General features: G+C 39.9%; 1 protein-coding gene across 2 annotated transcripts in view; it reads left to right on the forward strand.

The window, feature by feature from the left end:
• furina (furin (paired basic amino acid cleaving enzyme) a) overlaps nt 1-13511 on the forward strand; it is a 74047-nt gene that overhangs the window by 30577 nt on the left and 29959 nt on the right. For both annotated transcript variants that reach the window (XM_029426265.1, XM_029426275.1), the window contains exon 3: nt 7697-7795. In XM_029426265.1, coding sequence (XP_029282125.1) covers nt 7697-7795 — 99 coding nt within the window. The remainder of the gene's footprint in view (nt 1-7696; nt 7796-13511) is intronic.

The following is a 13511-nucleotide window of genomic DNA, read 5'->3' on the forward strand; positions in this document are numbered from 1 at the left end:
TGTTGTTCATCAAAAACCTTCAGCTGACTTTCCAGATTCAGGAGGCACTTGAGGAAAAGCCCAAGTTGTGTGCACACTTGATTTGCTTTTTTTTTTTTTTGCTTTTTCAGAGGAAACAGGGCAGCATACTAATTCTTTGAAAGCCACAGTTACGGTTAAAACATGACTAACCTTTTACAAAGTCACCAACTTCCACCAAATTGCACATGATGACTGAGGAATTTATTGAGGAATTGATGTGATGTCATCGTTTACTGAATGAAGCTATTGAATTGATGGCTGTCCTTATTCCTCTAAAAGCTCCGTCGGATGACATGTAAGTGATGAATGATTTAGGGCCACAGCTCATAGGAAGTCTATTAGTGTGAAAGGGAATAGGGCAACACTTTCTATGACGTCCATATCCCAAATACATTATAAACACACTTGTGTGTGTAATCATCTTATAGCACTGTATAATTATAGTTGTAAGCACTCATACATATTGATAATGCTTCATAACAATAGTCTCGACACATTATAAAGCATTATAATGACCTTTTTAATATCATAATACTTCATAATTGCTGGTCACTCACTGACATTTTAGATTTAATTACATTTTCTTCACTTATTTTGACTAATAACCAGCTTATAATGTATTATACCCACTCAGGAATTTCATTATAGTCTTTTTTATAATGTATTACAACTATGGGAATAAAAAATAAACGATGATCCTTGGAAAATAAAAAGTGAGTGAGGTGCCAGCAATTATAAAGTATCATGACACAACAACCTACAGGTCATTATACAATGCTTTATTATGTGCCAATATTATTGTTATAAAGCATTATGAATATTTATGAGTGCATATAATCATACAGTGCTATAAGCGGATTATAACTCTCGTATGTTTGATGCATTGTAGATGTTGCATTATGAACATACTCTTTCGCAAATGTTACCCAAGCAGAGCAACATCCTACCTTGAGCTAGAACACACCAGACCTTTACAATAAAATGTTCTCTCTGATCACACTTGGCTCAGTTAGCACGCGTCTGCTCTGAGAGGTCATTTATATATATATATTAAAAAAAAAACCTCAGACTGAGGTCAGACCGACTCGCTCAGAAACCCTTTCACTGCACCACCTGCTGATTGTAGCTCTGCCCAGGACAGACCGTTGAGATGACATCTGACTCCACCCTGAGGCTCAAGTCTCCATCCTACACCATCAGTCAGCTCTGGTCCAGCGGGGGAGTGAGAGTGTTCGATCATAGGCCAGAGGGTCATGACTATTATTTCCTTTTAACATGTCAACATGTTATTTTCTTGTCAAATATGGACACGGAGGGGAAAAAAAACATGTGAGACTAATTGAAGAGAAAATATCCTTATATATCCATATGTATGACTCAATATCCATTTAGCTTATCTGGTCATGTTGTGTTTGTATAACCGTGGGAACAGCAGAGCACATATTGTCTGTCTTCTCAAATCTGTTGACTTTTCTATAATAGATTAAGATAGTCCGTACTGACTCTGCACAACCGTAACTGCGTCTGTGCACAGTCTTGTGCTTGTCTGACTTTACCCTCGCAGCGCCATAAAGACCTCGCTGTGAAGAGTTAGTCATCTGAGGACAGCTCTCATCGACCCGTGAGCTAACAGCCCCGCAGCAGTTCTGCCATGACACTGTAAACTTTTTATACGCTCATCCACTCCATAAAGTCGAGGTGTGCTGCAGTGGAGAAGTTGTTGTACTAATGCACAGACTCAAAAAGGATGGAGCATGGAATGAGATTATATTTTCTCCCCCTTTTTTAATAAAAAAAATCACTTTTACAATGGATAGATGCAGTATTTATCTTAGTCTTGATACATCATTGGCATTTACTGTGTACCTACAAGTTAATAAGTAGTACAATTGTCATGGGGTTTGACAGCATTGCGTCACATCACAGTAGGATGTCTGTCAACAGTGAAGCTCCGCCAGTATTGCCATTGAAATTCTGCAGACATCCTTTCACCAACAATTAACAGGAAGCATAAGCTGTCTGAGCTTCATCAAATATGACTGACAGTGTAGCAGACAGCAAACGTGTATCACACGCACACGCACACGCACACGCATACACTCCATCATCTCAACACCACCACCCAGTTAGCTCTTTTCCACCACAGGAACTCAACGACACGTAACTTGCAGTTTCCCAATACCTGAACTTGTATTGTTCTGTGTTCCAGGATATTCCTTGTTTTTACAAAACAAATGTTTTGTATGCACATCATTGAAAAAGTGACACTGTATAGTGACGCACATCGTCATGTTTATGCAGCGTTTGGTAGGCGAGTGCAGGTTAGCTGTAGGACAGACTGGAATGGAAGAGTTTAGATTTTCTTTTAACATTTACACTTTTAGATACAGTATCGTTGAATCGATGGAAGAGCGCCACAAGCACAGTGGGAGGACGACAGATGGAGCAAAAAGAGAGAACACATACTGTTAACTGTTGATAAATACAATATAGAGATTTGGCATCTGGTTGTGCTTCCCTGCTGCCATGTTGGAAAACATAGCTGGTTACATGATTTAGAAAAATACTATTATTGTACCATGACTTTGCACCCAATATACAGTCTACATGGACAAAAGCATAACAAGGCAGCATGTATGCGTTTTTAATCTTGATGTTTTCCGTGTGCAAACTGGCTGTTGCATTTTGTCCCCCCCCCTTCCACCCGAAATGTCAGTTCAAGAACTTGCCCAACAAGCTCGGTGAGAACAGTGGAAAGCAAAGCAGAACCTGCTGTGACGATAGCTACACCTTTCTGTAAAGTTACGGGTCGTTGGGTCTTTTCAACTACAGGAACTTAAGTGTTTTAATGACGATGGTGACTAAATATTCCAAAACAGTCGTCACCAAAAGGGAAAGTTTAGTTTGAAAATTAATCTTGAGTCTGTCTTCATAAAAAAGTAAAGAAATAGACATCACATCACATTTTTCGTGATGCGAGACGACAACAACAAGAACAAGTGCAAGGGGAAGTGGAACTTAAGTGTTTCGCTGAAAGAGAAGGGTCCTCACCCAGGCTTTGCAACTCTACAGTCTTGACCTTAGGGGGCCAGCGATGATGCGGAAATGGGGACCGGATAAATGATGGCAAGTTTGCAGATTTGGGAAAACTAATCATCGTCAAACAGCCGAACACACGGCACAATGTCATCTCATGTAAGCAGAAGTTTTCCATGCGGATCAACAAGGTGGGACAAGACTTCAGACTAAAGGAGATTTCATTTTCTCAACTGAAGGACACAACTGAGAGATTGCTTTTTAAATAGGCCGAGAAATCATTGTGCATAAAAAAAGATTAATTTAAAGGTTAAGCACGTCTATTTTATTGCCTGGTGATAGACGCGTGATAATCACTGGCCTCCAGAAGAGAACATGGAGGCTTTTGTGCACTGCAACCCCTCGGCCAGGCACAACACACTAAACAAGGTAGCCTACTGTATGTAGTAAGGGCTTAAACTGAGGCCCTTTGTCTGAATTATGGTCACTCAAATCACGCTGGAACTTTCTGCCCCCCCATGTAGATATTAAAGTCATTGGGGAAATTCCCAGCCTTCCTCCCTACTCCAATGCTTCATATTTCACCATCCAATTTAATCTACTTGTTTTTGTCAACACCATTTAATGGACTAATCGAACTTCTTCACAACCGAGGTAAACGCTGGACTGTGCCAGGAATCCTATTCTGTATTTACTGAATGCACGATGTGTTGATAAATAAGGTAGCTTGAGTTTACCTTATAAGGCTTCATAAACACAATAGTTTATTCCTTCATGATTCATTTTAAGATGTAGTTGGACAACTTTTCAGCACATTTCACCTACCCCCCCCCCCCCTCTGCAGTGTAAAGGCTACCAAAACTCTCTCTTTATCTTAGGGTCTTATCAACTACACACATCATAGATGCCAAATAAAACTAAAGGCTAATGAGTATGGAGAGAGAATGACTAATGTGGGAAGAATAAAGAAGGGGAGGGGGCGAACAATGAGAAGAAACCATGTAATGTCTGAAGTGAAGTTTGGCAGGAAGGCAGACCAGCTGTGCAAAGCCATTTTTCAGGTGTGTGTGTGGGGGCAGCTCGTTCTGCCCTCCTTAACAAAAACTGCAGATTGCGTCCAGCTGCCACTGTGGCAGTCTGTGCCCCTGTCCTACCCGTTCACCGCACTGAGTAATTAGACTCCAGCCTCATTATATAAACAAGTTGCTGAACTATTTTAGGAGGCCATATCGCCTGTGCTTGCCTAAGTCTCATTTTCTCAATTTATCTCAACCCGCTGGTGCACAAACAAAATATGGTAATGCCCTACGTCCCGATGCCCCTAAATCAAATGCAGTTAAACGTCAAGCCTTGAAGGAAATGTGTCATGATTGATGTCTCGGTAGTTTAACTGCAATGGAATTTCCAAAATCCACAGGCTTTGTTCTTGACATTCACGGCTCCATATGGAAAACGGTTTCATATCACTTTATTGCAGCCCCCAAACCTCTTTCCCACTTTGTCTCCAGACATTGTGTTGCTCTTTGTAAAACATAATTGTGTCAACAGTCACTAGAGATGAGACACCAGACCTTTTGATAAGTGCTTTCCCACAAGGTAAATTTGGCAAGCAGGGGAGGAAGCAAACATGCAAACAAACCAGCAGACTGGTAATTTTCCACTGTCTGTCACCGTGCATTTTAATGAGGTTGATGGATTAATGCCTCACTTCAGTTATAAGCCACTCTGAGAACACCGGTTAAGCCTGTTCTGCTCCATCAGTGCCCAGTTTATTGCATCAGTAATGGTCACTCGCAAGTCCTGATCTGTCAGTTTCCACATCGTTTTTTTTCCGTAAATGGCCGTTGTTTTTCCAGTGGAAAGCAGTTAAGGCCCAAAGAAAGATCGCTGTCCTGAGAATAAATGGTCGAAAACATAAGCCCTTAACTTTTATTGCTGATTGCCATGATGATTGAGCTGCAGCGGGAGACATTTAGCAGAACTAAACTGGACTTCATGTTGTTGAGTGAAGTGAAGGTGTGTGTTCGCATATGATTGACACAGTTGAGCTGTTTTTAATGCGAGGTGACCTCTGTCCCTGTGTGTGTGTGTGTGTTTATCTGTATGCATATGTACAAGGTTGTTTTTGGCTTAAAGTTTTACGAAGTACTCGAGGGCTGTGCATCGGCGTACATCTTCAATACATGCAATCACATGTAAGCAGGAGTTTTCCATGCAGATCAACAAGGTGGGACAAGACTTCAGTTGACAAAATTAAATCTCTTTTATTCTGAAGGACAAAACTGAAGGATTGCTTTTTAAATGGTCCAAGAAATCATTGTGCAGAAGCATAACAAAAGATGCATTTAAAGGTTAGGAATGTCGATTTTATTGCGCGGTGATAGACGTGTGATAATCACTGACCTCCAGACCTCTATTATTTTTGACAACCTCCAGATGTTTGTGACCTTGCCAAACTTTTCAGAGCGCAATATTTAAAAACAAGACGGCAATGAGGGCAACAAATAAATTGGTAAGTTTAATAAAAAATCCAGCATGTTGTTGTGGCTGCATTACAATCTGCTTTTGGACATATTGGGGTTGATGTCCTCTCCTGTGGATTGCATCATGTAATTTCTAACAGAATGAGTTTCAAATAAAGTTGTTTCTCTTTGATTTAAGTTTCCTGACACACAAACCCCATATTTATCTTTAAAATAAATAAATAAATTAAATTAAACTGATTTTGTTGCTGTCTGTTGTGGAAAATGACTTAAATGTTCTTAGAAATACACGATGCGTCACCAATAGCCGCTTTAAACTGGGACAAATCTTCATAAAGCATTGGCCGACCGGATGAATCGGCCATGAGTGCTTTATTTCTAAGTATATCTTTTCACTGGTCTTAGTGTTATTTCGAGTTTCTTAATGGACCCTGCCACACTCTCCAGCCATGTCTTTGATCATTGTCCCACCTCCCAGCCTCTTATCTGGGTTAACACAATGAGCCCCTCTACCTGCTCATATTTTTCTCTTTCGGCTCAGCTAATGCCTTTGGATGTCACGTTTATCCTCTTTTTATTTTTTTTATATCCTGCACACAGACTTGTGTTTGTGGTGGTGGTTCCACTTCGGGGCTGAATATCACTGTAAAGTGTGTCTTCACTCTTGGTTATTGCCTCCCTATTGTCCACTGGCTTTGTGTGCAGGGGCTTTTTGCGTCAGCCTGGCTGGAATCGGCCTGTTTACTGTGATTAAATGGGAGCTGGGGGGGGGGGGGGCTGAACCGTGACTCTTTTTAGAGGGAAGGAATGCAGTTCACACACTGCAGTACCTTAGCTCTACAGCAACCTTTACTGGGACACATAGCATCCCATTCAGTTGACAAAATATGAATAGATTGTTCTCCTCTTCATACAAGTCTATGCTAATTAGGTTTACCTCCCGTCTAATATCTGTGCTGTGGTAATGTTGTTTAGGACTCTAGTCTAACTGCATTTCCTCATTTATCTTTAGTGAAATCATTAACAAATCGGCGCATATGGAGCTAAATACACCACCTGCGTACCTCCATAGAAGTGTGATTGGTCAGCTGCTAAACCTAGTATTTAATTATTTAGACTTGTGTTTTCCTTAGTCTACATTAGGGTTGCAAATAACATTATTTTCCTATTATATATTAATTAAATTTTTTCCAATTGAATAAGCAATCTATAAAACTCCCCAAAGAAATGAGATGGTAGAAAATCAAGTAGATCCTCCATTTACTCCATTTTCCAGAGGCTGTAACCAGAAACTGGTCTTTTACTTGATACACAATTCTAATTATTGGGTTATTATCAGATGTGTCATGTCATCTATGAATTGTTTAAATGTTTCGGCACTTTCACCATCAAGTTGTCTTCCCCTTTTCAAACTGCTCAGCTGTGATGTGGAGTGCTTTTCTTTGCTCCGACAACATATTCTTTAAAGTAAAGTGTGTCACCGCTCGCTGCTCTGTTAATGACCTTGATTACATAGTGGTAATAACTGGACTGAGTATTATGGGTCAAGTTTCCCACAGGGTAAAATACGTAATTCAGTGTGGTGGTACCAGAAGTTGGAGAGGGTTATTGGGAATGAAAATGGAGTTCTCTAATTGTGAGCACCCCCTTTCACTGGCGAATGCAGCCCATTTAGCAGTGCAGACTGCAGAGGAAAAACTAGAGTAAAAATGAGCTATAAAGAGAAAAGGGCAATTCAATTCTCAAGGTTTTCACTCGGAGTTTGCTGTAAATTTAGTCAGGTAAAATGATGCTTCTGAAACCTTTGATGCTGCTTTTAATCAGTCGACGCTGTGTCGACGCTGTGGTCTTAATATAATGAATTCATGAATAATGTATTTACTGTATCTATTGATTAAATTACTACATGTTTCGATTCAGGCATGTACATTGGCCCAACTTCACTGTGTGATCCAATTGTATTGCATAATGAGCCGAGTATCCAAACTGAATACAGCTGGTATTCTGTATTCAACCGTCCTGTATGCTTTGACATGGTAGAGAATAGCACGACCACAGTCATTTCATACTTCTTTGAAGCTCCTCTCTAATGTTACGGTATTATCAGATTAAAATGACCTCAAGTGATCACCGATCCTATCTCCTTGTCTTTTCAGGTATTTGGTGATTATTATCACTTCCGGCATCGTACAGTGGTGAAGAGATCGCTGTCTGATCACAGAGGGACACAAGTCCGTCTTCAAAGAGATCCAAAGGTAAGAAGTTTACTTCAGGGGCTACGATGGATGGGCTGCGTGTTCATGGATAAGCTTCATGTAGGCTGTGTGGGTACAGTTGCTTTATTTGTAGTGTCATCCATGAGTGGGGGCTGTGCGGTCACGGTTGGTGTAGCTACGGATCATTTTAAGCAATTTCTTTCTCTAAATTTGTTACTGAATCAGGTATTTGCTTGGATTTATTCAGCATTTGACCCAGTAAACACAGTGCATCCTCTCTGGGCACAGAATTAGTTAATAAATACTATAATGTTGTTTTTTAAATATCATCTTACAATCACTAGCTTGTCACTAGCTAGATTGTTAAGCCACATTTGGAACTTTATTTTTGACAAAAATGTGAGCGTTTGGAACACGCTGAATATTTCGGTGGAGATTGGAGAGATGAAATACGCAGATTTTTTTAGAAATATCCAAATAGTCATAACATTATTCCCATTATTGTGGCAAATGCAGAAACCTGAAGTGTCGTGTGGCAGTTAAAAGTGAAAAATAAACTAATTAAAAAAACGGCAGTATATCTTTCAAGCAGACAATGTAGTACTTTCAGTTGATGGGGCTTTAAAATAAATCTGCATAAAGGATTTATGACTTTTTATTATTTAGAAACCCTAATTATATAAGTGAGTCCTTCTTTACGATCTCTGAAAGCTGTTGCAGCTCGAAGAAACCTTTTCTTTCCCTCTCTGTTTTGATTGATGATTTGAAGCTAATTATCCAGTCTGCGCACTAAATGATCAGTTAGTTATTGTGTGTGTAGGAAGAGAAGCACAGAAACAAAGAGGAATACAATAAGCTAACAGCCACGGAGCAAAGAACCAAACCTTTAGCCCCCATTAGTCACCTTTTTTAAATGGCCGTCTCACAACCAGCTGCCACAGCGCCCGGTTTCCTTTCACCTGAGTGCTCGGAGGTGAGCGGATGCTCCCCAGATACCAACACTCTGTGAAACTACTTCCTCCTCCTTGACTGATCTAAATTGAAATTTCACATTTCTGTATTTTCTCGCTGTTTTGCAAAAGAGTTTGAGGTTAATTTGAAAATGAGTCTGTGCCCTACCCCACTGGGAAGGACAAATGGAAGAGTGTGAAATTAACATTCGTAGCTGTGGGAATAGAAGGGACTGTGCAGCAGAGAAAAAATATGTATTAGTACTTTTTAAAAGAATGTGCTATCAGCCCCAACCTTTAAATGTACTTTTCTAAAATTAACTGACAATATAAAAACCTTAACAACAAATAAGGAAGTTTTCGGGTCTTAACTAACTACTAAAAAAACGTATGTAAGATTTAGAAAAAAATAATATTTGAAGAACTATAGGATCTAACGGTTGTTTAGATGCAGTCTCAATCTCTGGACATATGAGTGTTAGTGTTGTTATGAAAGGAGGATTTGGTTTCAGACTCTCTGCAGCCTCAGCAAAGTTTACATGTAAGTTCCAGTCGACAGCGGCACCTCAAAGCAGCAGTTAAATGTTGAAACAAAGACAAAACCTTCACTTTCAATGAACCAGCTTTTCTTCCATCGCTTGCTGACACTCGCTGTTGATATGAAAAATATTAATTGGAACGTCTGTCTGTTTTTTTATTTGTGCTCCCGCATGGTTCACTGTCTGACAAAGCTGTGCATCAGGAGAACGTTAAAGTGTTTTTAACAGAGTGCAGCAGGGCGCTGTTGACAGCTGGCGTACCCAGAGCACAATGAGCTACAATGAACAATGAATCTGAAGTGACGCTGGCTCTATACAGCCAATCGTGATCAATTCTCTCCTCCATGCCAGTCGTCCTTGGGTTCTCTGTTTCTGGAGTTCATTTTTGTTTTCATGTGTTCTCCTCCTGATTTCAGAAATTTGAGAATTGTGAGAAAATGTTTCACCCTGTTCCGTATTTCTCTGCCTTCTCGTGAAACTGTCTCTTCTTCTTTCTGTTTCTGTAATCTCAGGAAATCATATGAACATTGTGAACTAAATTGTGTCCAGTGCATTTAATGATGGGTAAATCTCCATACAGTATGAATACATGCAAGTGCACATGCAGAAGTTCCATATACGTCAAAATGTGTCTACAGCCACAGTAAAATGCAACCTGCCTTAAGGTATCGCTGGCCATGCTGTCATGTGGTGCAGCTACACAGTACAGATGCACTCTGAGAATAGAAGAACTTCTGCTTGGTTTGTTTGTGTCCGTGTTAGAATTGGTCCTCCTCCCTCTTTGGGATTTCCTTGAACAGTGCGGCTCCATTTCCTGTTGTTGAATTCCTTTTTCCCCCAAAGCACCTCAGAGAAAGTGTTTTTCAGGTTCTCCTGTCTGTGGCTGTGCAGGAGGGGTCAGTACCCACCTGAATTTACAAGATTTTGTTTTATCTATTTGTTTGTTTATTCAATACAAGGAACTTTTGCAAATGCTGCAATATCTTGCAATTTTTTTTGCTTTACTGCTCAATTTTTATGTAGACTCTCTCTGATCTAAACGCCTTTACATTTCTTTAAATATGCGGCAATTAATAGTCTGATCAAAGCATTTATGTACTAAATATGACTCCAGTTTCATTCACATTTGCATCAGCTGCACGGTTATTCTAAAAAGGGAAAACTTTGAAAAAATGTTTTACACGGGTGGAATTTATGAATTCAAGAGAGAACGTCCCACAGCTTTTACACCGGTTGAGATGAATCCTGAACAAAAGGCTCAGTACACTTTCTTTGAAGAGTGTCTAATTACTGACAAAAGCTCCTGGACTTCTGCCAGATCTCATAGACTGGCTAACAGAGCCCTGTTAATGGGCTCTATTGAAGAGTTAAATCTGCGGTCTATCTACTACCTCCATGCCTTCTACGGTTTTCTCTTTTTATTCCGTTGTTGCTTTGTTGTTGTGGGCTTTGCTTTGCTTCAGTGTTTTTGTTCGGTAAGTTCAAAAGAAAAGAAGGAATAAGAAAGACATTTGGAAACATTGGCTCAGAAAAGATGAAAGTAACTATTTACCCTATCATTTATTAGACTGGAAGCGTTTTAGCATAAATATAATTGACGTATTAGCTACTGATCTGTACTATAATTGGTATTTTGTTCCTGTGTTGTAATGATGCTTTATTTGAGGCTTGCGTTTGTCCTCAGAGGAAGGATGCTATGTTTGTATAGTGAAGAAGCACAAAGAGATGGGTGGGACAAAATGAGTTGTGTGGGTAATCTATTTGTTGAACGGATACGATTCTTCACCTAAACATGAACGAGCAGTGTGTTTGTGAATATTAGTTATGCATTGGATGAGTCCGGTTATGGTCTGGACTTGTGAGATAGACACCGTTTTCTATTTTCAAAGCCCATTTATAATGAGAAATGCTGTTTGTCAACTTCTGGGCTCTGTGTTCTGTCACAGACTATTAGAGATTCTTCAAAAGACTCTTCACAGGAAAACTGCAAAGAAGAAGAAGAAGAAATGGAAATGTTAGTCTGCCAAAAGTAGGAAGTATGTTAAGTATAAATTCCGAGTTTGGACCAGAAAAATCCGACTTGTATTGTTTCTTGTTTCGGTTTTACTGTGTGGATATGGAGGGGGAGCAGAACACTTTGTTGAACATGAGTAAGGGTGCTAGGGAGATGTATTCCTGTAACTCTACAACACTTACTTTGTGCACTGAAATTATGTATTTCTTCCCACAACTGGAACAGAAAGTAGGCTACTGAAATGAAGGTAATTCCAGCTTTCAGGAAGTCCCGTCCCCCCCCCCCCCCCCCCCCGAGTTTACTGATTCAGCATTCCCATTATGCGTTTGTGAACACACCCAGGCCACTAATCTGTGCCATCATTTCCTCATGACTAGGACTAAAGCAAAGTCACTTCTTTGCTGTGTTTTCATGGAAATTTTCAAGAACTGTGTGCGACATTAACACGACAAATAACTGGTGTCACTGAGGTCAAAAGTGTAGCTCCTACACTGAACAAATGTATCTTTAATATTGATTACTGAGCTGTGATTTACAGTGACACCTTTTGTGGCTGCTGTAAATATCACAAATTAATGGGTTTTTTTTATAGTCATGTCACAACTAGACCCCGAACAGACAAATCAAATGTTGAATAGAGTTTTAAGCATCAGTAAATGCGCTCCCAGTTTTACATATCGTAATATTTCTGTAAGAAATGTTCAACAACGCTCCCGTGGTTTAACGAGACGGACGAGAACAACATTTCTTACACGGCTCAAGTATGAATAGAAGCGGTCACATTGTCGGGAAAGGCATGCACAAGATTACAAAGTGATTACACACGATAGTTTTGTGTATAGTATGAAAAACAATACCGCAGGGATTAAAAGCTAACGCGCTCCGCTGTGATAATGAGAAGGTTTAAGGAGCGGATTTGATGCAATGCAAACTACACACTGTGCAGTAAACAGTCTGTAGCCGGGTACATTAAAGGTAACTTCCTGTGTTGCCCAAGTTAACAAATATTTCACAGAAAATGCCCCATTTTTTCTTAATAATCCTGTGATGTTTGTCCACAACAGAGACATTACCCCTACGTATGTGAGAAAACAAAAAGGGGTTTCATTGACAAACGGATGAGGAAATGGAAGAGGGGAACTCACACACGCCACCGTATGACGCAAGAGAGAAAAGGTTGTTTCTATCCGTCTCTATCACATGGACTAGTGCAATGACGTTGAATTTGTTCCCTGCCTACAACTGAGTCTTTGTCACTCTATAAAGATCCTTTTCAGTCAATACGGCCTTTTGCTTTAAAACAGGAAGTCAATATTAAAGCCTGACCGAGAGAAGCACGTCAACAACTGTCTTGGTCTAAATCTAATTGGATGTAGTAATAACACCACTCAGGAATATCTTTGTGGAACTTTAGGGAATCTAAATCTCTGAAAATGTGATATTAATAAGATACATATTTACTGAAGATGAGCTTGAGCAATCGATATGATGGCATTCACTTTAGATTTGATTTGATTCAGTGCTACGAGAAGCAATGTTGAATGCATCTTTCTTGAGAAACAAATGTCATTTTTGCCATTTTATAATGAAAATGGCAAAAATATAAACAGAAACCGCTCAAAACCTTCAGAGCAGCCTCTGACCAGTTTTCTGTGACATCATGTACCACCTTTTATTTATCTTCCTATTGTGAAGGAGAATTTCCCAGAATAAATGCAGCAGTAGGACACAGGCAGGCATTTATTTTTTGAATGTGGGAGATAAGATTTCTTCTTCCAAATGCAAAAGTCCTCAGGCTGACACCAGCACAAAGAAAACAATGAATAGTGGCAGTTCCCTTTTTTTATTAGACATATATTCTGAACATATACAGTAAGGATCCCCACTGGCGTGACAATGGTTGTCTACTTAGTTTGGTTTATCTCCCATTTCCCTCGTTTGGTGACACACACGTCTGTGTTTGTCAGCAGTAGTTCTTCGACTCACTGTGTCGGGGCCCATAATTGTGTCGCTCCCTAAGTGCACATGTTCATTGTGAAAAAGCTGTCACACAGTTTTGTGTGGAAACTGCCACAGCTGCACCTGACGGGCCCGACCTCAGCTTCCCAGTAAGACTCTTATTCATCCTGGTGGAAACGTCTCCTCCACTTACTCTGATTGAGCTTCTCTCCAGACACAAACTAGAACCTTTACACAAACCTCTCTGCTCCTTTTTGTTGAAGTGAAATTATTCAATTTTTCTGTTATATTAT

The sequence above is a fragment of the Cottoperca gobio genome, chromosome 3 (assembly GCF_900634415.1).
Source record: "Cottoperca gobio chromosome 3, fCotGob3.1, whole genome shotgun sequence".
In the NCBI taxonomy this organism is placed as follows: domain Eukaryota; kingdom Metazoa; phylum Chordata; class Actinopteri; order Perciformes; family Bovichtidae; genus Cottoperca; species Cottoperca gobio.